Here is a 26,541-nt window from a genome sequence, read left to right as displayed (position 1 = left end):
AATCCATGCCTTCCCAATGCTTCCTGCATGTTTTTAGACTTTTCACAACCCAATAACGAATTCATTAAATTAGTGTTACCCAACGTGCATAATCTGGAGGAACTGGATACTGAATTAAAACATCAAATACCTTTAGCTTTAAATGAAAACTACATAAAAGCATTTTGGCATCACTTTGGCTATCACTTACAGCCAGTACGAATACTGCTAGAAAAGCTATTTTTGTGCAGATGTGGAATTCAATGGGAAAGACTGACTCGTGTAGCAACATCAATCAAAACGTCGGCTCCGCTGGCAGCTCTCGACAGTAAGGCAGGTTCAAAGGTCACAGGATAAAGAAAAAGCCAAGCTCTGGTTCAGCTCTAATATCTCCTTGCTAGAAGTCTTGCAAAGGTACCTACCCCCCTTCTGTACTAGGCGGCTTTCATTAATCTTCTTGCCATCTTTTTTAACTAGTCATGCAGAACCGCTCGATAGCGAGACATATAATGGGGAGGCCCTGTGCCTATTACCAGGTTAACACTCTGTTAAGCCCCAGTGCAACAATGGAATAAGAATTTAAAGGAAATCTTAAGCTGCGGGGTGCAAAACAGGCAATTAAATTACAAACTGAAGTTACCAATGTACTCCATGACCTACAGAACACCTTTGTTTAGACTACCTTAATATTAAGGATATTTTGACCTAGCAACTGAGATGTATCTGCTTTATTAAAACAACAAAAAAAGCAGAAAAACGATCACAGAGGACATTTCTCCAGTGTTTCAAAGTAAATGACCAAATAAATCTGATTTCTGCAGCTACTGTAAAATACAAGTGAATGGAAGAAGCCCATGTATTTGGATGACTGTGAGTCTGCCCAGCTGGTTAGCCTCAGTGCCACAGAAAGGCCTGCCCTGAGGAGTGCTAACCCCTCCAGGCACCAGCACTGGCTCAGTGGGCCCATGGGGCAGATGCCGAGGCAGCCAGTAGCCCCAGCTCAAGGAAGGGATGGCCATGACACATCCATCACAACCACGCTTGGTCAACAGTGCAGTCAGTGACACTGAAGTTTCTCCCTTGTCCAGGTAATGTAAGAGACATTAACAGAATCAGATTTCCTTTAAATTACACTATTGCAAAGGGACATAATTGTATTAAACATACTATGTTACTTCCTTAAGACTTTATATTATGTACACTTAATTGAGATACAAAGCTCTTTTCAGCTATAAAAATGACAAGTACTTTATTAAGGCTTAAATCTTATTTCTCAATGATAGGATGCTTCCTTTCAAGATTCAAAACATTCAGAATCTCCTGTGATAATCAGACCGAACCTGATTTAAACAAGCCAATGTGGTCAGGTTCTAATGGCATTTGATTGAGCCAGCAGGGCCATTACCTCTTCCCTCTGTCTAAATTCAGGGAGTCTGATTTAATTTACAAATAAAGATTCAAATGCTGATCCAGGGCTACTACAAGGGCAAACACGAATCATCCACCATCCCTGCCTACAATACCCATCCTTGTGGCAAATGAGATGCCACAGCTTTCCATTTTCATTTTCTGTTTTTGCTGGACGCAGCTCTAAGTTCTGTGAACTCACAGCACAGGAAAGCTTCAGCCCTGTCCAGAATGACTTGGAGTCTGTCCATAAACATTCACAACACGTCATCTTGGAAGTTGTTGAGTCCTTTAACACTCACACAAGTGCCACTAAAGCTTCGCTGCATGAACCTGTCTGTTCAGAGAAAACTAACAGAAAATAAGAGGCTCTTTACTACATTGATATACAATTTCTGGCTTTCCATTTCTGCAGAAAAGTACCAGCAAAACCTCTGAAATCTCTTTAACTCGCAGAAAGTAAGAGCTAATCGAATATTAAACTGTATTAACTACCATGTTCAGAGGAACGACAGTTGCAGAAACCTCCAGCTATACTGACCACAGGCACCAAACTCCACTCCCAGCACCCCGTGCCCTTACCGAACTGTAAGGTCACGTCTGGGGGCTCCTGCAAACCCTTCAACCTCTCTTTGGAATTACAGAAGTCAGTGTAGCAGAGCAGCACTCAGCTTTATTATAACCCCAGCTGCCAACGTCTAAGGGAGGCAGGCAGCTTAATAAAACACCCTCGGTGTTCTCACCTGGTGTAACTGTACAAGCACTGCTACATGTGCAGAACGCTTCTGAAAGACGAGATGGAGCATGTTTGTGTTACAAGAGATAAAAACATGAAAACAAAATATACTGCAGAACTCGAAGACCTTATCTTTATCCAGCCTCTCTTTCTTTGCAATAGTTCATTCAAGGAAGATCTGGGAATAATTTTTGATGTAAACTCTGCTACAAACATATATCACCATGCTGATAAAAATCACAGACAAAACTTGTGAAATACAGTGAGTTTCATTTCTTTATGCTACTAAAATAACTTTTTTCCATTTAAAATTCAAGAGATACTGATCTGCTGTTAAGAGTTCCCCAAAATGTATCATTCTGAGATGTCACACTAGAAGTCTCTTCTACTGGCCTAAAATAATGACTTTTGGAACATCTTTAGTGAATCAGGAAGAGGTGAGCAGATTTCAGGAGGAATTATCTTCTCCTTTGGAAATATGCTGAATGCGTCTTTAATAGGAAAAATTTATCATGGCCACAAAAATAAATAAATAAATAAATAAATAAAACCTCTCAGTATTGTAAGGTTGCCTTTGTTGTAACCTCTCAGCATCCCCTCCAAAATGACCACAACTCTTCACTCAATGGTCTCCACGAGATGGTACTGCCCTTTCACAACTGGACTCTATTTGGGGAGTTGGAATTCTGTCCCATATTTTTCCTGCAGCAGCAGGTGCTGCTCTCCTGGGGCAGGAGAGCTCCATCCCTGCAGGATGCAGTTCTGGAAGTCTTCAGGGGCAGCTTGAAGGTCTCAGACTGTCGTGTTGACAGGAGTGTGAGCTAGAAACTGTGGGTTTCAAGGCTGGCTTTTCAGATAGAGCCCATTTTGTGGGCGCAGTTTTACCACCACAAACCCAGAGGTGTTAATATATTTACAAGTACAATAGTGCACCTTGAACTATAAAGGGAACTGTCACACAGTTTGGACTGCCTGGTCATTAGGGAAGTCTTTCATTGGGATCATGCCTTCCCAAGGACCATGAAATCTTGCTGGAAAGACAGAAGAAGGAAGACAATGACTGGACTAAGATCATGAAAGTAGGAAGGGGTAATGAAGGGAAGAAGGATATAGTTCAATAATTGCTGATAAAATCTGTGGCAGCCATAAATTTACTCTTCAAAGAGAATTCAACAGATCATTACCTCTGTAAATATGTATCACATAATTCTTTCTCTCTGTCATCTTGCAGATAAGTACTTAATACTTAGCATACCTACCCTGCAAAAGCACAAGTGTAATAAAATCCATCTGAGCTTTTGAACTGCAGTTACTTTTTGACAGTAGATTGTTACACTTTGGCACCCCCAGGAATCATTGCCCAGTTCCCCCAGGGCCTATCTTGTGCTTTTTAAAACAAGTTTTATAGATACAGGCTCATTACTCCACTGATAAAACAAGCACAAGCACTTGGCTTTTGAAGTCATACTCTAAACACAGCAAACTCTGACCTCTTGTTGATGACTCGGATGAACTGGGACGTCTAGCCTGTCCTCCAGCCAGCTCAGCTATCACTGCTGGCCAAGCACTGAACTCTTAGAGTGAATGGTACATTGCAATTCTAGTGACCTACAGCCAGTGATGAAGCAAATTTAGACTGTGCTGATACTTACTGCATGTCTGAGATCCTCAGCTGCACCCAAAAAATTGTTCAAAACTAGCCTGGATGTTCAGAAATCTAAAATATTGCAGTTATGTGGAAGCATATATTTGACTACCATCCTCTGGGGCTAGAGACCTGCTAGGCAAAGGCAGTGATTCCTTGGTATACCACTGTTAGCAGCTACTGACAGTGGGCAAGAAACACTCCTGATGATGCCATTAGCTATAAGCAGCATTAAAAGGACACTCATAAAATGTGTATTTGTTTATGTTGTGTTCTCTGTAACAGAAGTGAGTCAGATTAAAAACATCCTATAATGAATAAAATACACCTATAGAAAGAAAAGGGCATGGTCGCAATAATTCTTTGGGCATCCAGCACATACAGGGAGGGAGAGAAGAGAGAACATAAATAAAAAGGACTACTCACTTGGGCTTTTTTCTTCCGCAAGGTCACAGGCACAGAGGAGTTCAGAATCGATTGAAATGGGTTTCTGCTTAATCCAAAACTTAGTGCTGGCCTTCTGATTAGTAACAGGGTCTATCTCTACCTTGTCTCCAGAAATACCTAAGATGAGAAAGAATAGAGAGCCACAACAGTGATCTGTTTAAGCGATTTCATATCGGCCGTTTGACACACTTTATAAATCTTAAATGGGATGAAAGTATATTGCCCTTTTGGGCTTTTTGAAAGCACAGGAGCTTTTGAAACCAAAAGCAAATGGTTATCAAACTGCATTAATAATTTGCATTTTATTCTCCTGCATAAGCATACCAACAAGAAAGAAATATCACAGAAAAAATCCTTCTCAACACATACAGAGCTCTTCTGGAAGCACTGGCTACATGAGCTGCAAGATTTATAAAAAGATACTGCAAGTTTTTCAGTCACCACTATTATATGTAATAGACACTATCACACACATCCCTGTTCCATCTCCTACACAGAACGTAACACTACATCCTCTACATGAGAGGACAACACCCATTTGCAGCCTTACAGAAACGCTCTTTGTGCTACCCAGATAGTTCTAAACAAAGACATCCAGTCCCAGAGACCCTGTGGTTCTTACACTGCTGGCATTTTAAAGCCAGCTCTAATTAGGCTGCTCTGGAAGCAAGCTGAGGATTTGTGTAGCTCCTGGCACGGGCACCGGGCCCGGCTTCCCAACACGGGCTTCCCCGCATGGCTGGAGCTTCGCTAGCGCTGCGTGCAGGCTGACCTGGATACGGCAGATCCTACCACAGACCTTCTGTGAGCCAGAGCAGAAAATGCCTCTACCATCCCTCCACACGTTAGTCCCAGTGTTGTGCAAGAACAGCCTTTCCAGCAGGATGTGGCCAGGGCTGGCTGAGGGCTAACAGCGTGCTGGAACCGTCCTGGGACACTCACTGTAATTTATGGTGGTCTTTCTCGCAGTATTGCACAGCAAAAGCCCTGCTATGCCACGCTGATGAACAGAAGCTCATTGTTCAGTAGCTGTTGACACAACTGAACAAACTTCCCAGTGTGCTTTTTACATCAGAATGTGTGGAGCCTTAAAAATAATTACATTTCTTCAGTCATGAGTTATAGGTGAAGCTCATGAGAAAGCGACAAAAGGAAGCAGGAAAAAGAAGTATTTAAATATCATTTAACTCCTGCATCTCCCGGAAAACAGCAGAGAGAACCTTTTGCCTCTTGAGGGTTTCGGCTACGATGCTTTTGTATTACACTTGGCTCGTCTGAAGCCCAGGAAAACCCAAAAGAGCTGATGATAAGACTTTTAAGAGGTGTGACAAAATCAAAATTAAAGTGTCACACACGTAATGACTCTCCCAAACCCTTCAAAATTAACTCAGTATTTCTTTAAGTCTGCTCATAGCTGCAGAATTTGCAAACCACGTTGGTTTGCATTTTATGCAGCTCTAAAATCACAGCACACAAGGCAGCAAGGAGCAGACTCCTACAGTGGGCTTCCCGCTGCAGTCCTTGCCACTCAAACACGCTTACCTTCATTTTAACCCCAGCTGGGATGATGGGTTATAGGAATACCACCAGCCTCCAACCCCCTTTATTAATCCAGGAATGTGCTTTGTCATTAAACATACGTCACATCAGAGTGATCACATTTCAATTAAGCATTGTATCAAGAGTCCAATTAAGGACTGCTAGAACTGGGTAATTTGAGCGGGCTGATGCTGTATCTGGAGCCCATTTTGTTTTGTAATTTAATTTTGGACAGATTACTTAATACTGGCCTTGTTATTTCACTGTAATAGTTAATTATTCAAAATGGCATTTTCTGTAGTTTAAAGAAAATATGCGAAGTTGAATGTCCAAGTTCTTATTTTCTCACTGAAAAAAGTCAAGGCAAGTTCTAAAAATAAAGGTGCAAATTCTTTGTGTGTGAGGGTTGATCCCCATCCCTTCCTCTGAAAGCATCACCCCTGAAAAGAACCTTAAAAATGTCTCACTGTATGGTCCTGTAACTTCAGAATTCACAGTCAGTCAATACTGTTAATGCACCTTGTTAATTTGATGGGATTTGTCAGGTAACTCCACTGGAAAATTATATAAAACTGTTCCAGATGAACAGATGATAGTGACATGAATTAAAGTGATAGAACAATAGTGGAATATAAACCAGAAATGACACCCAAAGTGGCTGTTGATTTATTGCCATCCTGAGTTTGGTTCTGGGCTTCCATGTATATTAGTGCTACAAATCTGGGTCCATTTAGCAGAGAGATGCTCATACATACATCACCAGCTCCTGCTCCAAGCCAAGGTCACTCCCCATTGCATCAATCTTTTCAGCAGAGGCTACTTCACCAAGCATGGATTTTGTAACCATCTCAGATGTAACAGACTTCCTCCTCTTTCATCTTTTTTTTATCATGTAAAATACACTTTAACTTCTATTATTTTTATCTGCAAATTGTCGCTGTATACTTCATCCATTATTTCTGTATCTCGACATCACTGGCTTAAGCTCACACACATCCAAAGAGCACATTGACAAAGAATGTTGTCTTTTTTGTGTTATTGTTCTCACAATCTGTATGTGTTGAAACCTAAAATCAAAACAGTATTATGTATGTGGCTTCTGCAGTCTCTGTATCGTGGCACAAATTAGTCATACTCAAAAAGCAAATAAAAATGCTTCTTCCATTATTTTTTTAATTCATTCATTTTATCAAATGAAATATTGTCTATGTATTAGTCCAGTAACACTGTTCTATTCTTGCTTCCTTTGTCGGGGTCTGCAACTGCCCCCCCTTTTCTGATATACTTGCCAGCAGTCATTTTCTGAGACAATATGCTTCTTTTAGTTTTGCTAATGTGATACACAAGCGTGTTTTATGCCTTCACAACGTGATAGAACCTTTGTAAAAATGTTGAGACTGCTACTGTATGTGCATTACACTGTAATATGAGCTAAAACATAAAACCCCAGACCTTAAACTGCTACAGCTAAAGCTTTCCACTGTAATAAAACCATCAGTCAAAAGGTGGTCATTCCTCCCGTGGTCGTTTACGTATAGCTTTTTACTATAGAAGAACTATGTACAGTGTACAGAAGATGGAGCTTACTCCTATTTTAGGTAAACCTTGCCTCAAATTCAGTGATCAGGCCTCAAAACAGCTAAAATATTTCAAAAAGCACCAGTTTGCAAACACTAATACACAAACACAGCTCACACTATTGCTGCCTTTGTGCAACAGAAATAAAACCCAACACAGAACCTACTCAAGTTCAATGACATGTGCGTGTCTTACAATGTCAGAGCAAACTGCAGGGAGTAGAGATGAGCTATGCTGAGATTTTCTCCACCACTTCTGCATTCTGTCACACGCAAACATCCTTCTGCATGAAGCCTGCGACACTGGGACTCACCCCCAAAACCACACAGGTATTTCGGATTGTACGGAGCAAAAGATGAACACATTAACACTCAGCAGCCCTAACCCAAGTAGCGCCTCAGTGCTTATTTTACCAGCGTTGCTCTTTCAATAGCTTTAAAAATTTCAGAGGAAACCCCAGTACCATACACTTATTTTGACTATATTCAAAGGTTTGCATTCTGTACATTCATTTGCCCAAACCTGGCATACCCCACTGGGGTCTTCTTTGATTTTACAAAATAATGAGATTACAAAAATCATGCTGTCAGTGCACTGCCATCAAAAATATACAAGCTCACAGATTATTATAAAAGAGAAATTTTATGGTCCGTACACTACTGGACAGGGTCAGCTCCTTCCCTGCTGCACAAGTTAAGCCATTTGTTTCATTTAACAGCTATTCTCCCTTAACCATTTATCTTTAGTGATCTGTCATGACCTTTTCAAGCTCTCATTTCTGACACTTTCCAGATACAGTGAGTCAAACTTCACTGGAAGCAAACTATCACACCCAGAGAGTTTGCTCAAAAGCAGAAAACATGCCCAGCGCTGTCCTGCTTCAGCACCAGCATATAAATCCTTCCTTGACAAGACAGTTCAAAATAAACCAAGAAAGCCTCTTCTGTAAGAATCTTAGACATACACTTTTACACATGCTTAAGGATGGAAGAATAAAGAGACTGCACTGACAATAATACAGGACCTCGTACCCTTTACATTTAACAATTCCACTGAATTCTACAGAATAAATATATTTTGTAAACATTATGGCACTTAGTATTTTACTGCTGAATCATTTCTTTATGGAAGGTATTTGCAGGAATGTCACAGGTCACCTACCAATGCATCATTAATCAAATTTTCACAATTTAAACACGAAGATAAAAAGCCATTCAATCATTTTAAAACAGTAATGGAGCTTTTATAATTCAAGATTCTGTCATCCCTTGGCCTTTGGGTTTTCAAAAGCATTCAGAAAGCTAATAAGGACAATATAAAACCTTTAGAAAATGCTAGTTTTATTTTGTGGCACCTCAAATTTCCACTTGGTCATTAAAATCTCTCAGTCTCAGAAAAGGAAAAACCAAATCATTCCTAATTTTGCATAGCCTCATTTAAAAATAACAAAACAGTTGGCAAGAAGCTTTCCATTAGGAAGCCTAGATTAAAAAAACAGAGATGAGGTCATTAAATAATGGCCTTCTTTCAGAAGAAACATGTGCTGCCTGATTGTGGATAATAAAAATACTGAAGTATTTTCAACTGAAAGCAGTTTTTTTTTAACTGCTGAGATGCTAGCAGCACTTTTGAGTGATGTGCTCCATGATAAAATGGACCAACATGATAATGATTGCTTTAAAAACATCTGAGATGGACAGACAGCTATTAGAGATGGCCAAAGGTTTGAACTGTTCCATTTTCCTAAGCGTTATAGTATGGATTGATTTACCTAACTGAACATCAGTGGTGAATCGAAGCCTATGGATCATGCTGACTTTGAAGGACTTGTAATGGTGGCTACTGAGCATGTCCTGAACTGTAGCTATATCGATCTGAGGGTCCTCCTCTGAGACCTCTTCTCCTCTTGAACCTGCAAAACAAGCCAACAATAATGAACAAGAGGTTTAAAATACAGCACAAGATTCAGCTGGTGTGTTTGCATGGCTGCGATGTCTGCAGCTGCAGACGGCGTTTTAAGAAAGAACACAATGCTCAAGTCCATGTCTGGGAGGAGGAAATTCTCACCCTCCATCCAAAGACAAAATCACCAATTCCTTAAGGATATGAGAATGCACATTTGCATCCCACATGAGGAGCAGTGCAGCATCCCAGTGGTAGATTCTTTGGAGGCAAGAGACACCCCTGCACTGCAGGTATCCCAGGGGCCAACCTGGTGGGATCCCCACCAGGACACCCACAGCCTGTCACCCCAAGAAGGAGCCACCCTCCACATACGCACTAGCACAGGTCTCCCATGTTTCAGCATCCCCCCATGTGGGATGTGACTCTGGCAACACCTCGGGCACTCTGATCTCAGCCCACTGCCAACGAAGCCACGCTTTATTTACTGATTAGTATTCTCATTACTACTGCAGGTACTGGCTTTATAAAAGGTAACATCTCATTAAGCCAAAATGCCAATTACTGAAAAAATATAACACACTTTAAAGATTTTTTACATTTTATGATGTTGGATTAACACCAATTTAAACATTACTATAATGCGATATATAATTTTGCACAGAGTAATTTCTATGCCAGCTGCTAATAAAGCATCTCAGCTCTAAATGATCATTCAAATGCTGTTAGATAAAGTGGTATAAATATGTTTGAAAACTGATTTAGCTTCTTACAGAAGATACTGAAGAATGACACGTTTTGTTTAATATCCCAGCTAATGTAGTCCTAAAAGCTGAATCAACCGCCAGTTCAGAGTACTAAATTTGCTGCAGGAGATTAATGAAAACTTTATATTTTGTTGAAATTTTAATAATGGGAAGATGAGATGATGGAATTTTAGTACAGGTCTTAAAGATCCAGCAAAGCAGGCTAAGAACTTGTCAGATTTTTTGGTATTAATTTTGTTCTTGCACAGTTGGAGCAGCCTCAACACTTAACGCTTCCCACACTGACCTTTCCCTCTGGGGATGTACATTCCCATCCTCATGTCAGCTCACAGGGAAGCTGCAGTGGGATTCCATGTTTGGGCCCAACAACAAGGGGATGGTTTGCCAGGAAAGGCCATGGCTCTCAGAGGAAGAAAACCCTGGCACTTATCTCAGACACATACTGCTGATGCAGGAGCAGGTGCCCTTTGAACAGGGTAATTCAGAGCTGCAGAAGTACATGCTGTTTGCCTCAGCAAGGGAAATTATCGTGGTGGTGGCATTAAGCAGCACAAATGTAGGCAAGAGGGAAGAAAAACCCCACCTGAGCATGGGTGTTTTTCCTGCTGGGTGTACGTGTTCCCTTTTCTATCTGCTAATTCAGTAACAAACATAACTGCTTATGATAAATCTCTTTCATGTCTGTATCAAAGTAAGCTGGCATTTGCTGTTAAATGAGTCAAAGCACATGTTGGCAGCACAAAGGAGGAGATTCCCATTCCTCAAGCACTAGTCACATAAGCTTTTCACCCTGCCCACAGAAGAGCGAGTGAGCGTGATGCCCACTCCTCACCACACGCACCGCAGCCTCCTGACACAAAACCAGGACCTTCATTCGGGGAAGGGGACAGCAAAGGGTTAAGCTACAAATTGGGTTGTGCCATTCGACTTGAAAGAACTCCAAAAATCAAATGAAACAGTCTACATGTGAATTTATGCAGAGCCATCTTAACATTGCAACCACTCTACGCTCCAGAATGACAAGATAAATTGTAATGGCTCCTTCAGAGACATTACAATGTATTTTGTCAAAGACCCCTGTGTTAATGTCTCTATACTATGGATTATCATAATGTATCATGTCAAACCCTCACGCTGCAGTACTTCAAAGATACACTGAGATATGTCAAACTTTTTGGTGCACTTAAAAGCATCTTGAAACACTGTGGCATGGCCGTGCCAGGAAGCAAAGCAGGAGGATGGCAATGGCACCGCTGCTCTGCAGTTGAGAGCGAACTGGGACCCTCTTCCACTGTGGAAACAGCTCCTAGTGCATGGCTGTGTTGCAGCAGTGGGTGACAAGACCCTCACCTTGGTGCAATGGGCAGCGTTCCACATAGCAGGGATCTAAGGACAGTGTTACATGTGAAGGAGCGTTAGCACCAACAGACAAAATGAACCCGTGACTGTAAGAAATTCAGAAGTAACACAAAGAATGGCAGCATCTTAGCCTCGCTCCTGTACCTCCTGTGAAATGTTCTTAAAGCACTTCACAAGATCCAGACTCCCTGGACGCTCTGCAGGTACCGCTGCCCCTGTGCTCCCAGCCTGGCCTCGCACCACCCTTCCTTACCATCCACACCAAATACTATCAGAGCAGGGACGCTGTGTGCCAGCTTTACATGGCTATTATGAACCTGAGTCTGTCTAAAGATTTTACATACCCAAATTAAAAGTATTACAAAGAAAATTACCAGCCTGACAGATCACATCCAGGGGGGAAAACTGCTGCTGCAACTAAAATTGTGAGCACCTTTGTCAGTGTCTCAACAGCAGGAGCATCAACTGCTGCAGCCGGAGCAGCTGAACAGTGGGATTTTGCTCTGGAAGCCTTTCAGATCCTCAGCATCTCCGTAACCTCTGCCGACATTGCTTTATGGAGCTTTGTGAATGGATTCAGGTTTACAGAATTTCTACAGTTGCTGCTCTTGGGAGAGCAGCCAGGAACTCCACCATCAAAACAGATCATCTGTCTAAAGATGGCAAGACATGCGGACCCCTGAGGGTGCATTGGATAATAGCAGTAATATCAGTAACAACAGAGAGAAATGCCCTGCAGGGAAAAACCTGACTGCAGAACTTGGCATATTGCTCTTACCCCGCAGCTCAGCGAGGATGTCTGTGAGACTGCCGGTGCTCAGCAGCCGAGGGAAGAGCCATCTCCACCAGCTGATTGGGGGAAAAAGCATAAAAATATTTTCCACATGCAAGCAGCTGTGAATAAACCTGTCAAATATTTACAGGCCTGTCAGGGTATTTGTAATGGAGATCACAGTGTGGCTTTTGAATGTAAAAGCTTCTGCTTGGGAAGACAATCAAGTAAAGTGGATGCTCCAGGTCTATTATTTAGCCCAAGAGCCGACCCAGCAATTGGGTTCTGCTGGCAGAGACTGCTCCGCCCTGGGAGGAACAGATTCCTATTCTAGAAACAAACTCTGTCACATAATGACACGGAGCTTCAGTTTGGAGCGACCTCTGTATTCTTCTTTATAGTCTACCTAATTGATTTACTTTGTGAAAGAAAAAGGGAAAAAAGCTGGAGTCAGGTGTGGGATAAACAAGGCACACAATAAGAACCTGCACAAAGTGCAAAGCACAGCTACAAGGGAAGCATTTCTCTTAGCCCAGGATAATTTCCCTTAGCCCCGTATAGGGGGTTAATTACTGAAGCAGTAGGGTAGGAAAAATCAAAGAATGGCTGAGAGGAAGCCTGTGCTGTTTCCCCACCATTCCCAAGCCAGGGACACAGCTACATGTGGCACATCTAAACAAGGAGTCTCGGGACTTTCCAGCATCCTGACACTGCCACATCTGGTGCCAATCCTTCCACCCTACCTTTGGAATGCCTGCGTGGGGGCAGAATGAGGTTGGTGCTTGCAGCGACACAGGGCTCAGGCTAAAACCAAAGTCACCATGTGAGAACTTACGGTGCTGGCTGGAGGGAGATCCCATATAGAAATGTATATCCCATATAGAAATGTATGCATTCCATGCAGCTACATGTCTTTTTTCTTTATCCGTCTGATTCTTACCAACTCCCCCGTCTCAGTGCTCACTGGAGGAACGACTTCCCAGCCAGTCGGACTGCTCTCCATCCCTGCTCCGACTGCTTGTGCCGCAAAAGCATACGAAACATTAAACCCCAGCCTCCTACTTTATAAAAACCAAACAATTAAAAAAACCCAGCCACCACAACCCCAAAACAAAACAGAAAAAACACGGAGTGGTGTTTTCTGCCCAGAGAAGCTGAATAAAAAGGAAAAATGGTATCAAGAGCTACTCTTTTAAGATAGCCACTGTGGTGAAGCACTATGGTGTTTTAGAAGCCACAGTCATGGCACTAATTTGCAGTCTCTAGATTCGATGGTCACCCAGAAAACCAACATATTTCCCAGTCTGGAAACAACAGCTGAAGATCTTTTCTTTTTTTAAACCAGGTTCAGTACAGAGAGAGTATTTTTTCTCAAGTACTTGAACTACTGTGAAATACAGTTATATTTGTATCTCAGTCCAATCTCCTCATAGAAAATCCTGATTTTCAAACGAGACAAACAAAATGAAACAACAGGCACCAGAAGCACAAGTCTGAAAATAAGTTAGAAGCTAAACCAAGGAGCCTTATGCAAAAAGGTCTCCTGTCAGCACTAGAGGACATATAAAAATGACACATTAGTAATATTGGAATATTGAAATGCCATATGTAGCCTATTCAAGAGCAAGTGAACCTGTATATCCTCGATAAAACAACAAAATATAAAGTTAACTGCATTGCAAAAATGTCCCTTATTACTTTAATGTACTAGTATATTGCTTAATGAAAGTTCTTAATTGTAATACAATTAATTACATACACAGAGTCCCCAATTACATTTTCCAATAAGACACTGGCTTTGGTACAGGTCTAAAGGCACTAAACCAATTTTAATATATTAAGACCAATTTCCCTTGAATACTAATTACTATCTAATGATAAAATGAGAAAGAAGAACTTTCCAGAAGTAAGATAGTAAGAATAAAACTAAATTAGCCATGAACAGTTTGCTACTACACATAAAAGCATTTCACATTACGAAGTGCAGGCTTTTAGTCCAAAGATAAATCTTCATGCGAGTTAAAAAGTTCTGCTTACTGGAAACAGTTTATTACTTTGAATGCTATTAGTAAAACTTGGCTAGATAAGGGATTTTTCTCCGTATGTATTTCTTAATAATGGAAAGTTTTCTGTTTCATTTAATACCCTGAAATATAAACTTTGTATTTGCCCAAAGGAAACTGGCAACTATTTTACTAGCAGATGTTTGGCATCACACATATATATACGTTTATAAATGAATATGAGACTACAAAGAGTACATTTACAAATAATAGCTGTTGTAACAGAGCTTTTCCTGACTGGCATATCTCAGCTAGAAGTATTTCAAATAAAAACAAAATGCACAAAATGAGTATTTCATTTTGATGTTAGGATTTTCAAGCTTTATTTTATTAATAGTGCACAACTGTCAATATTTCTATTCTAATGCCGTGCCAAAAGATAGCTCCTTAAGCACTGCAAAATCCAATTTCTGATTGTGTACTGGAGGAACCAGGCTATGTACAGCACATGAATTATGACTGATCTTATATACTGTATTGTCCTTGAACATCTATATGTGCAGAGAGTTAACTGCATGGGTGTTTCACATATGTCCCTAAGCAGGGACAATAGAAGATCGCTCAAAATTCACCCATATTTTGGGAAAGAAACTATAAACAGAAGAATTCTCCTGCATTCCTTATCAATTCAGAAAACAGTAACAGCGCAGCAGAAAACAGACAGAATTCATGTAAGCATTTATTATTTTGCCTAGATTACTGTCAGCCTTGAACAAACTAAAACAGTGACTTGCTCTTGAACTCTACAGAGTCAAAGTGCTTGTTTTGCCTTCGCATTTCCATGTTTCAGGCACTGGCTGACAAACACAAGACCCATGAACAGGACAAAAAGCCACCCCCTACCAGTGTGATGCTATTGCCTTTCAGGGGAGGGGAAAAGTGTTCCCTTCACATTATGACCGACAATTATTTTGAGGCAAGGCCTCTGAGGCTCTGCTGGAGCTTTTGCTACTGATGCAGAATAGACCAATGCCTCCTCCTAAAACACTTCGAAACTTACAACAGATTTCCTATTAAAGTAACAGCGCAGCCTGAGCCTAGTCACTTATGAGAGCTAAGAGCATAAGCAGATAAGAGTTACAAGCCACAGATGATGAAAATATGTTAAAAATGTAGTATATACACTTTTAACTGAAGTGCCTGGATAAAAAAATTGCTTTTTAAAAATCAAAATGTGCAAAACCAATGGAAGTATGACCTGTGTGCATCTTACTATGGATTAAAAATCAACACAAAAATCATAGGTGGGATGCAGGTGTTAGGGAATCTTGGCTTGTGGAAGACTGCAATTTGACTAGTGAGGTTAAAATTGCTCCATTTCCTCATGCACAGCACCCCTGCCACCTTCTGCCTCATTCTCTCCTACAGTTTCTTAGAACCATTTTATGAAGAAATGAACCAGGAGCATCAGGAATACTTTGGGAGCAAGTCCCACTCTATGGAGAACGGCAGCCAAAACTGTGAGTGCTTAATCCAAGCTCTAGCACTGATGTCCAGCTGGAATGCTTGTGGCAGCCGAGTTTCACCTCTGCTAGTCCTTAAATGGGAGTAGAGTCTACTGCTTGCCATCGGAATTAGGAGGTACTTTGGGGATGCTTTGCTGTCATACTAAGATAAAATATGAAACGCTGTAGCCAAAAAGCATAAATGGAATGGCCTAATCTTTGTAAAGAAAGGAAAAACTCTTCTACTACTTCAAAACAGGCTTTTACTATGCCTGCTTGCAGCAAACACTTGGAGCATGGTCCTGGCTGAGAGCATGAGCACTACTGGTTTCCTCATTAGTACAATCAACATTTTTACAGCTGAATTAAAATGGAATAAAAAACCCCAACCCCACAAGTGAGAGCATGACTGTTGGAAAGAATGAGGGACAGACCAAAATGCTATGGAGGACAAACACAAATCAAAGTTAAAGGTTTGGGTTTTTAAAGTTTCATACAGTTCCTTGTAAAGAAACAAATCAGGAAATAATATTAGGATCATTAAAACAGTAATAGAATAAAAATATTTGAGCATAGCTGGGGAGAAGATTATTTGCCTCACACTTAAAAGATCATCAAACTGCTCTAGTTATATCTGCATGGTTAATTTCTTTAAATTCTATTAGAAAATGAAAAAATCTGTGTCTCTAACAGCCATATCACCATGGCAAAATACACTGCAGAATGGTCACTTTATTCACTGAGCAATGCCTGCAACAGAAAGTGTTTCATATTTCCAGTGTTTTTCGGGTTGGTCATAACTTTACAGAGCAGAATTTAACAGAGAACGATTAATCATGAAGTGATAAACAAGATGCAGACTATTTACTAGAAGGTATGAAATCCATCATTTCCCTCTGGAATATTGTTTTGGCACAACTGAGAAGTGCCTCAGGAAAGAGAGTCTCGTCAAAACTTACTTGCCCAGACAGTACAGCGTGTATTCCAAAATACATAACTTATGTGAGTTTAAGCAATTTACAAGAGCAAAAGTGAAAAGGGGAAACATACTGTTCTCCCGGACAAGGCAGAATTCCAAAGTGCTCTGGCTCTCCAAGGTACAGTCTAAATCTACTGGGACATTAGGTTCACTCTGCTTCTCCAGCCGATACTGAGGACCTGAAACATAAAGTAACTTGTAAAATCATCTGTTTTCTAACAAAGTGATGGCTTATCACGTTCAACTAACATGAGGTTACTTGTAGCCTAGAGTAAGGCAGGTAGATGTTTATGTTTCAAAGCTCTTTGCCGAAGAGAAGGGCCCTGTCGTCAAAAGATGGTGTGCAAAGAAACAGCATACTCCAGTCATCTTCAGCTGTCTACCAGCACTACCTGACAAACTCCTGTCCAACATTCCTGCATTATTCCTCCATCCGATGAGCCTGAATTAAATACCCTGTCTGTGCTGCAAGAGAGGGGTATTGCCTGTTGTGAAAAATACCTACTCAAACCTTGGTGTGTATCTATGTTGTAGTAACTGGGTACCTTTCCTGACGTGAACAAGCACAGTCTGAAGGCGGGCGGCTGTGAATGTGATCCTGGCTGCTGTTTGCTGGGGGAAGGAGCCCTGTCCTGTGCAGCCCCAGGGCTGCAGCACACTGCAGTCGAGCCCCATGAGCTGCAGCTGGCCCAGATGGGTGCTACCCCACGTACCCAAGCCCATTCCTCTTCCAGCTTGGGACTACAGCCTGCTTCTGGAGGGTGGGCTCAACCCAACCTACACTCACACTTGGAAAGCCAAGGAAAGCCCAGCTGCAGCCTTAGTGGTGCATGCACAGAGCATCAAGAAACAGCTGAGAAGGAAAGCAGCCCTGCTTTTATGAATTGCATTTTGTCATGAAAACAAGCTCCATGACACCCAGTTTGGCTATTTCTATCTCTGCCAATGGCGCATTTCTTGGAATGGTGCATTTCTTGTGAAGCATGGGGTAAGGATTTCCTCACACTTCAGCAGCCATCAGCACTGCCTTCCAGGCTGACTAGAGACAGGGAGTTTGGCATCACCCAGCAGCTCAATGGCTGCATGGAGCAGAAAGGGTCATCGAGAGATAGGTTTTACCTTTTTGCAGAGATCTGTACACTGTTAACACTGAACTGCATCAAACTTAAGCCTGTGCAGATGCTATTACTTCCAGTGAATTATTTTCATATACATCACGTTTAAACGTAAATCTTAGAAGATTCAGGTGCCAACTTCCTTCTTCTCAAACCAAATCACCAAAGGACAGACGATACTGCTTAAAAACCTGCTTTCCAACTACATTAATGGATCCAACTACATCAACAGATCTCTACTGCTGCTCACACCCAAGAGCTAAGCATGCACAAAGTTCTCAGCTGGGTAATTTCTGTGTAATTTCGTAAAATAATGCTAAACAGATACCTGAAAAAAGTTGAAGTGATGCAAAGCACCTTTAACCAGGTCTTAATGTAACAAAACCCCTCTAACTGAAATAACGAAATCTATTCCCTCTTTATCAGTACTTAAACTATTTCTGAATGTTTCCTGACTTTGAATTATGATAGTATATGATGAAATATTTAAAACATATAAAAAAATTCCGTATTTTAGCCTCAGATGGCATGCCTAAGAAATGGAATTTGTTAGCCAATTAATTTTAAATTTACTACAGCAGAATTTCAATTACAGCTCCTCATTTTGTCTCCCCAGAAGCCGTGTGAAGCGCTCGCTGCACAGCCCAAGCACGTTCTGCTCCTCAAGTGGAGTATTACTTCTCGGTAAAATGGAGCTCCCTTATTCCTGGTGACACTCAGAGCACATCCAGAGCCAGGCTATTTACAGGTCAGAGGAGGAAAGCACGACTGCTCCCTCCCTGCCCCAGCAACTGCACGTGTAGCCGGTTGAAGCATTTACAGAACAAACCAAGCTCAAGAAAGAGAAGTCTCACGCCAGCACAAACAGAAAGGCAAATGCACACAACATCATCCTTTCTCCTCTCCCAGCTACTGGAAATGTGATTACAAATTTAAACTAAATTAAATAAACAGAGGCCTGGCTTGTTAGGCAGAAGCAAAATATACTGAATTGAAACAGATATCAAAGTGGTAAATCAATTTGTGTTTAAAAACTGGTGTAGTTTGAAAACAGGATCAGTGACAGCAAAACCTGCTTGCTTTGTCCATTTGTAAGCCGAGGTTCCCAAACCACAGCCAAATGCTGAACGGTACCCAGCAATGACAAAGGCAGCAGAACTGTTGGTTCCACCTGAATGTCTGTATTATTGGTGCTTCGTACCAAACCCCTAATTCCAAGCGCTCCTACCACAGATGGAAATCACCAAGATCTGCTGACGCCAGCGCCCATCACTGTGTCCCAGGTCCCTGGTTCTTTATTACAGCCTCTCTCCCATTTTCACCCTAAAACCATTTACAATCAGAGCAGAGGAAGAAGTGAAGCTGGCCCCTCTTGGAACTCTAGACCTCTCCAGGTGCCCTCTCAGCTGGACACACCCAGAATATGCCCGTGATGAGCCAAGAGGTCCATTCCATAAAACACACTTTTAAGCATGATACTTTCACCTATCCCAGTAAATCATTTCCTCTCATTCACACAGTGCTGTGTGAGAGCTGCTGCAGGGGGCTGGCACCAAACCACATGCTGTGCTCTCAGCACAGAGAGGTGGGGCAAAAGGACAGACATCAATGCCTTAAAATCATCACAGAATCATATGCATATGATGATAAGGGGACAAGGTTAAAAGCAGGAGCTTGGCAGCAGTTTGCAGTCCCTCTGTGCGGATCCGATTCCACCAGCTGGGTCAACTCGAAGAACAACATCACTCAGCCCACAAACAATCCTCACACCTCTGAACAAGCTTCTTGCCACCCTGCAGAGAGCCACTGGTGATGATATCCCTCAACACCACCAAGCCAATGTCAAAGGATGATCTTTACCTGGAGCAACTTGAGAATTCTGTGAGCAGGTAAATTGTTTTATCCAGTCTGTGTAAAGACTGTATTAACTGTCTGCTAATAAAGGAATGACACAGAGCTACAGATAGAAACCAAGGCAACCTTCCACATGAGGAACTCCTTTAAAACTGAAAATACCATGGAATTCTTATATATATATATATATATGTAATATATCTATGACAGGGATTTGCAAATAAGGGTTTTAATAAGTAATTTTTCAAGAAGGATGAAGTTGAGACTTTATATATAAATAAATATATAGAGTATCTAGTCTTAAATAATGTATTACTATCTGTACACGTTTATATGACCTCTGCTTCACAACAGATGAAAAATGTTAGTCTGATTCTGCAGAAGACGTTTACTTCTCTCACAAGTTCAAGTGATGTCACTGTAGTAGAAATACTAGGTAGTGTAATGGTCTCCTAACAGAATACTGCTCTTGGAATTTCTACAAAATTCCAAACGCTAATACCAAACCTGGATTTTATGGATTTCTGTAATCTGATGCAAATGCTCTGTGCAGCTGTAATATAAAACTTCAAAATCCTGGTAGAGTTGGTCCTGGCCCGCGACCCAGAGCTCTCTCACTGACAGCAGGGACCACAACTTGAGCACGTCCCACATCCAACAGCACTGACCTGGGGCTGCAGCCCAGCGCTCCCACAAAGCGCTGCTTGCAGGAGCAAAGGGGCAGGGTAAATCATGTGCATTGTGTCCCCCCATGACGCTGGGAGCAAGTACATTAAATTGGAAGTTACCAGGGAGAAAAATGCAGAAGACAAAGCTAATGAATACAAACCCCTCTTCTAGTTCTGCAATTTTGTCACAAATACTTGGAAAGAGAAAAACTGTTGCTGGGTTACAGCAAGCTGGGCTGGAGAGACACGTGTTTGTGTGGCTGGAGAGGAAGGAGGGAACCAAAGCAGCCCTCTGAAATGAGCCACAAAATGGTGAATGAGAAGGGGCTATACCTTCAAGCAAACCCTTTTTGTTCAAAAACTAGCAGAAACTGTTCAGAGTCCCATAGACAGCATGAGATCTGTCCCTTTCCCCACCAGACCTGCTGGCCTGATGCATTAGGTCTTCTCCACTCTTGGGCCACGCTGCTGGTTAAAGTGCCCTGCAGGCAGCAGCGAGAGTCTAGATGACACACTGCAAATACTACCAGCAACAGCAATTCCCTTCTTGACTTGCTTTGGTGACTGCCATACCAGCAGCTGTGGAGGAATGGGGTTAGCATGGAGGGACAAACAGAGCTGCTCACTTCCAGGGCCCTGCTCAGCATCTCACACCTCGCCTGTGGAGCTTAAGACACATCCCTTCTGCTACAATGCCCCTTTAACCAATTACACCATGGTTCTGCCTATAGATACCCATCTACTCCATTATTTCAAGATACCCCTTTGAACAGAAGAAGGTTTCTCAGGGCCTAAAAAACAAACAAGGAAGGAGCCCCCAGTGCCACCTCCACAACTTCCCAACCCACACAAGGCAAAGGTGTCCTGGGAAGAATCCCACCGCATAATGAAATTAAGCAGCTCTCTTACAAAAGGCAAATGGCCATCCACATAACAACAAACCAATTCTGTTGCCATTTAAGCTGCAAAGCCTTCAGAATGGGGTTTTGAAAGCATGACCCGTCAGTTCTAATTTTTAAAACTTATCCTTTCAGTCAAGACTAGAAAAAGGCCCATTCCAACTTTTATCTTCACTACAAAGTGCTGTTATCTTGGGCTGATGTCAGGAGCTCTCTCTCTCTTTCTGCTGACAAGCAGAGACGAGAGAGATAAGATTGGGAACGAATCTCACTTCTCTGAGTAAATAAATAATCAATACTCATCTAAATGTAAATGAGAAAGTATCCCCCTCTGATAACAGGGCTCTTATCAAACAGCCAATTTTCTGCAGACATTTGGCCTCAACCAAATCACCATCATTCAGCCCCAGCCTAATGGCTAAAAATCGTAACTAAATTGAACCGATCACCAGAGATCAACTAAGTTCAGCCATGGCTACTACAGGTTCAAATGTTTGGAATGCAATTTTTCCCCCATTAACTTTCAATAGCAATGAAGAATACCACGGTCAGGGGTTGAATCTGCACAATAAACAAACACCAACACTTAGAAAGAGAATGAGGCTTTAAACAAAACCCACCTCCATCTCCAAACTAGTTAATAGGGTAAAATAAGGATTGTAGGAAGATTTACTTCAATATTTAATGTTCGTTGAATTGTCAACCTAAGCTAAAAAGACCAATAAAAGCAAAAAGAAACCCAAATGGCTTAGAACAGAGCCTATATTTTACAGCATTAGTTTCTGCAACAAAACACATTGCAACATCCTACTTATCCCTTGTCTTTACCTCCCTCTCAAGAGCTCCTACAATTCTCACTAAAGCTCCGGTTCCAGGTATGCTCTATCAGCTCTTTCTGCTCCCTTTATGGCCCATACATTTGTTCAAAACACTTTCAAGTTTCTAATATCCTTAACACTGACCCCCCAAATTTATTGCACCAGGTGAGAAAAAGCCATCCCTTTTGTTTCAAGCCACTGATTTTGGGACATGCAGCTCTTGTCTTAGGAACAACTATGACAAACCCCTCCCTATTTAGTCTCTACCACACGCACCTCATAGACCCTCTTGCACCCAGTCATATCTTTTCCAAACTAGAAAAGATCTTCTCTTCTTAGCACCTACTCCTCATTTTGTGTCTGTTCCATTTTCATGCTCATCTATTTCTGTATCTTTTTACTTCTATATTATCCGTTTTAAGATAAAATACAACAGTTACAATGTGGGCACACCATGATGTATGGACTGGCAGAGTTATGCTTTCTGTTTTGTTCTCTGCTCCTTTCCTAATTTCTGATGTTCAATTTGTCTTTCTGACTGTTCCTAAGCAGTGAGCTGAAGTGTTCAGAGAACTACCCGTGACGATTCCAGGATACTTTTCTTGACTGATGGAAGGTAATTAGAGCCCATCATTGTATACATATAGTTACGGTTGCTTTTCACCAGGTATATTATTTTGCACTCATTGACACTGAATTCCCTCTCTCATTTTATTGTCCTGTCACTCAGCATCGTGAGATACCTCTGCAGTGCTTCACAGACAGCTTTTATTTGCACTATTCTTACTTCTTTTGTATCAACAGCACGTTTTGTCACATCAGCATTCACATCCTTTTCCATGCCCCACATTAAGAGAACAATGCAGGTTCTACCAGTTCCACTGGAACTCCACCAGTAACCTAGTTACTAATAACGGAGGGCCATTATTCCTATTCTTTGTTTCCTGTCTTTTAATCAATTATTAATCTATGTGAGGATCCTCCTTCTCATCCTGTGACAGCTTAATTGCTTCATGAGCCTTTGTCAAATCTTTTTTGGAAATCTAAGCATGCTGTATAAAACACATCATCCGTATTCAGATGGTCTCTGACTTCCTCAAAGACTGCTCATCGGTTTCCACGGCACAACCTGCTCTGCAAAAGCTATGCCCATTTTCTTCCTCAATATATTGCATCTGTCTGCATGTCATCTATTAATTCTGCTCTTTGCTGCAATTTCATTTTACAGTTTGCCTGGTAAGGAAGGCAAGGTATACTGGTCTCTCCTTCAACAAACTCCTGCCACCATCCACATCTGAGAGAGCAGCAGATACAAGCAACATGTTACACATCACAGTTAAGAGTACAGCATCTTCGTGTCAGACCTCGACCAGATCTCTCAGTGACTACTGTCTGCTCATGGTGGTTTGTGCTGTTTGTGGATTAGTTTTTCTGGCACAGCTCCTCAGACAACTCTCTGCAGAAACGCTCTGGCACAAAGAACATCTCCAGCCTCCAAACGCCAGAGCTGCTGATGCCCACAGCAGGAAGGGGCATACACCCACCGTATTTCAGCTTGACACCACAACTCATCTCTTTTATAGCACAAGACAACTTGTCCCTAGTGAGCCAGCAAACACTATGCCAGGAGCCATGAGACCACCTGAATGTCTGTTGAGGTGAAGGATGTGATATTCTGTCTCATCTTCCAAAAGATAAGCACGTGCAAGAGCCAGTGTCACTGTGTGGGGACGAGCAGTGCAGGCACAGCACAGTGACGAGGGGCACTTTCCTGTGTGTACAGCTGTAATTCCAAAATAACACATGAAAAATCAGAATTTATAAAGACAGTTAGTCAGTCCTTGCCTAATAGCCAACGCAGTAGATGCCAGGCAGACAGTAAATAAGCAAAGTGAACATGAGCTACGTTTCAGGCTCTATCCATGCACAGAAATAAGACAGGAAAGTAGTCAAAAGAAAATAGCTGATAAACATTTAATGGTGATGTCTGTGGTGCCTTCCTATTTCAAGTTTCTCCTTTCACAAGGATACGTGATTTATTGCCTCACTGCTCCAACCCTAGGTTTTGAAAGTGTGATTTCTTTTGAGTTTAAACTATATTTATATTTATTTTTTTGTTATCACTTTTTTATTATTGCCATAGAAAATATTTGCTGGAAATATGTTGCAGCTATTACAAGGTCATAAAAAAGAGGAGGTTTATGTATTTCTATCATTTCAAATAGTCTGTCAGAAAGTATCAGTCGCGCTAAGTGTAAGACTACTGGATTCCAGCTTTCCCTCCGCCAGCACATGGGCAGCATATGGAAGAACTAAAATAGCTCAGCAGCATGAATGCTTGTTGGGAGCTGGCTGGGAGCAGGCAAACTGTGGCACCACACCATCCCCAGGAGGTCCTCCTGGGTGCAGCCTGCCTATGAGGGCCATGGGTGTAGACCAGGTTTCCCGTAAGTGCTAGACACTGACCCTGGGCCAGAGAAGGAATACCAGGCAGAAACAAAGAGGACTGAAGGAGAGGGATCGATACACTGCAGAGAGTACAGAAACTGGGAACTGGGAAAGGCCTCAGGTCTCTTTCCATAGGATTTTTCTTTGAACATGACAGAAGGGGCAAGGATTCTATTGTGTGCTTGGCAATGACAATAAAACAACAGAAAATATGTAAACAGTTTGAGAGGAAATAGCTGTAAAGCCAGAATGTTTACATCTCAAATCCTACTGCTCTGAGGACATCTTAAATCTGTTTATCCGTTAAAAATCCCCAAAGCCCCTCAACACCTCTGAAGTGGAATAAAGATTTTATCATTACAAATGCAAATAGTGGTTAATAAATAAAGATATTGAAATAGTGAAAACAAAACTTTTAATGTTGTTCACAAGCAAGAGACTTTTTTTTTAGTCCAATCTGTTTTTCCTTAACTTGCACTGTTGTGACATTACTGAATTTTACACACAGTTATCTGCTGCTCTCTGCAGAAATACAGATGGTTTTTGTAGAAATAAACAGTCATTTATATGAAACAATTGTAAAATAGTTTATGGAAACCAGTGGTGTAATGCATTCAAATAAATGCCAGGACCGGCTGATGGAGAGCCAAGGTGTTAAATCACACTGCTTAAGAATTCAGCTGTGGGAAACAGATAGTAAATCCAGAGTGACAGAATTTCCAGTGATGGCAAAGGTTTCTGACATCTAGTCCAGTACACAAAAACTACAGCAGTTCAAACCCATTTTACTTAACACCACCTTGACAGCCAGTGAAATTAAAGAATTTAGTCAAAAGCCCCTTAAAAAGAAACAAACACTTCATTTATATATTGCTTTTTTGTAGTACAGAAAACATGCAGCTTGACTAGCAGCAAACCAGTCTTTGCAGAATACTAACAGAAGTGCTTTATTTAATTGCTGCTTTAGAGTCCTATTCTTTTTGCCTAAATAAAGCTGAAAGGATAAAGAAATCATCATGTTTGATCTATAATATGAGGTACCTATAGCAGAAATACAATATACAGGTTTGTTGGGTTTTTTGATCACAAATTTAGGGGACCATGTCAGGGCAGGCAGCTGCATGAGGTACGGGCATAGCAGCACACATTATACCTGATGCACCCTGAGTCCTCCCCACGCTCAAGAGGTGGCACCAGTGTGAACATCCTGCAGCCCAAGCTAGGCTGGTTATTTGTGATGCAGATTAATGTGAGGGCTCTGCCTTACTGACTTGGATTATGAAGTGAGAAAGCACTTTCCCCTGGTCACAGACGTGTGAGTGATAATCTTGGGGCAACACAACAGCCTTGGTGGGTGCATTTCAAACACTAGCAGGAAGGAGATGGTCCCATGAAGGGACTTGGGGTATCAGCATCATCTTTGTCCATCAGAGTGGGTAAAATAAACAAAAAAGTCTCTATCATCCAAACACTGAACTGCAGAATGTAAAATGTCACATAAATTACAGCTTTATTACCAATCCAGAAGAACCAGTAAACGTATGATTTCAATATCAACATATATCTCTAAAATAGACTCAGTTCAATATTTCACTTTCATTTCAGAGGCCAGGCACAAAAAATTTTCCTCACCCACTCGGGCTGATGTCCAGAATCCCATCAGCCCAAACACACATGACTAACGAGCTATTTCTATCCTGACAAACTATTCACAAACTTTATTCCTGTTGAGCTCTTCCACGTACGCCAACAACCCCATCCCCTCGTCACATCAGTGTCTGCTCAGCATCAGCAGGCTGGTGAGAAAGGGCTTGCTGAAATAAATTATTACGGCTGCAAAACAGAGATGGAGTTTGTAGGCAGAAGGAAATCATTTTGAGCAGCCTCTATCACACCCCCTACAGCACAGAGGAGCTCGCCCTGTGCCACACCAACCCTGCTGAGGAAAAACTGCTACAAGAATAACAAGCAAGCAACCCTTCCTCATTCCCTAAGAGACATCGTGGCAAGGGAGCAAGCGAGTATCAGACCCAAACACAACTCCTGGCATGTGAAGGCAGAGAGTGCTGAGCCCAAAGGGTATGGAAAGGCACAACCTGGTAGAGGTGAGCCCCTCCGAGG

At 41.7% G+C, this 26,541-nt stretch overlaps 1 protein-coding gene across 1 annotated transcript in view; it reads right to left on the bottom strand.

Moving 5' to 3' along the window:
• MAPKAP1 (mitogen-activated protein kinase associated protein 1) overlaps positions 1-26,541 on the bottom strand; it is a 57,338-nt gene that overhangs the window by 9,016 nt on the left and 21,781 nt on the right. Inside the window, exons 4-6 of the mRNA XM_010014434.1 lie at positions 16,690-16,797; positions 9,103-9,243; positions 4,194-4,331 (exon numbers count right to left, since the gene is read on the bottom strand). Of these exons, the coding sequence (XP_010012736.1) occupies positions 4,194-4,331; positions 9,103-9,243; positions 16,690-16,797 (387 nt within the window). The remainder of the gene's footprint in view (positions 1-4,193; positions 4,332-9,102; positions 9,244-16,689; positions 16,798-26,541) is intronic.

The sequence above is a fragment of the Nestor notabilis genome, unplaced genomic scaffold, assembly GCF_000696875.1.
Source record: "Nestor notabilis isolate BGI_N333 unplaced genomic scaffold, ASM69687v1 scaffold21285, whole genome shotgun sequence".
In the NCBI taxonomy this organism is placed as follows: Eukaryota; Metazoa; Chordata; class Aves; order Psittaciformes; family Psittacidae; genus Nestor; species Nestor notabilis.
This window is presented reverse-complemented; position numbering and strand designations above follow the sequence as displayed.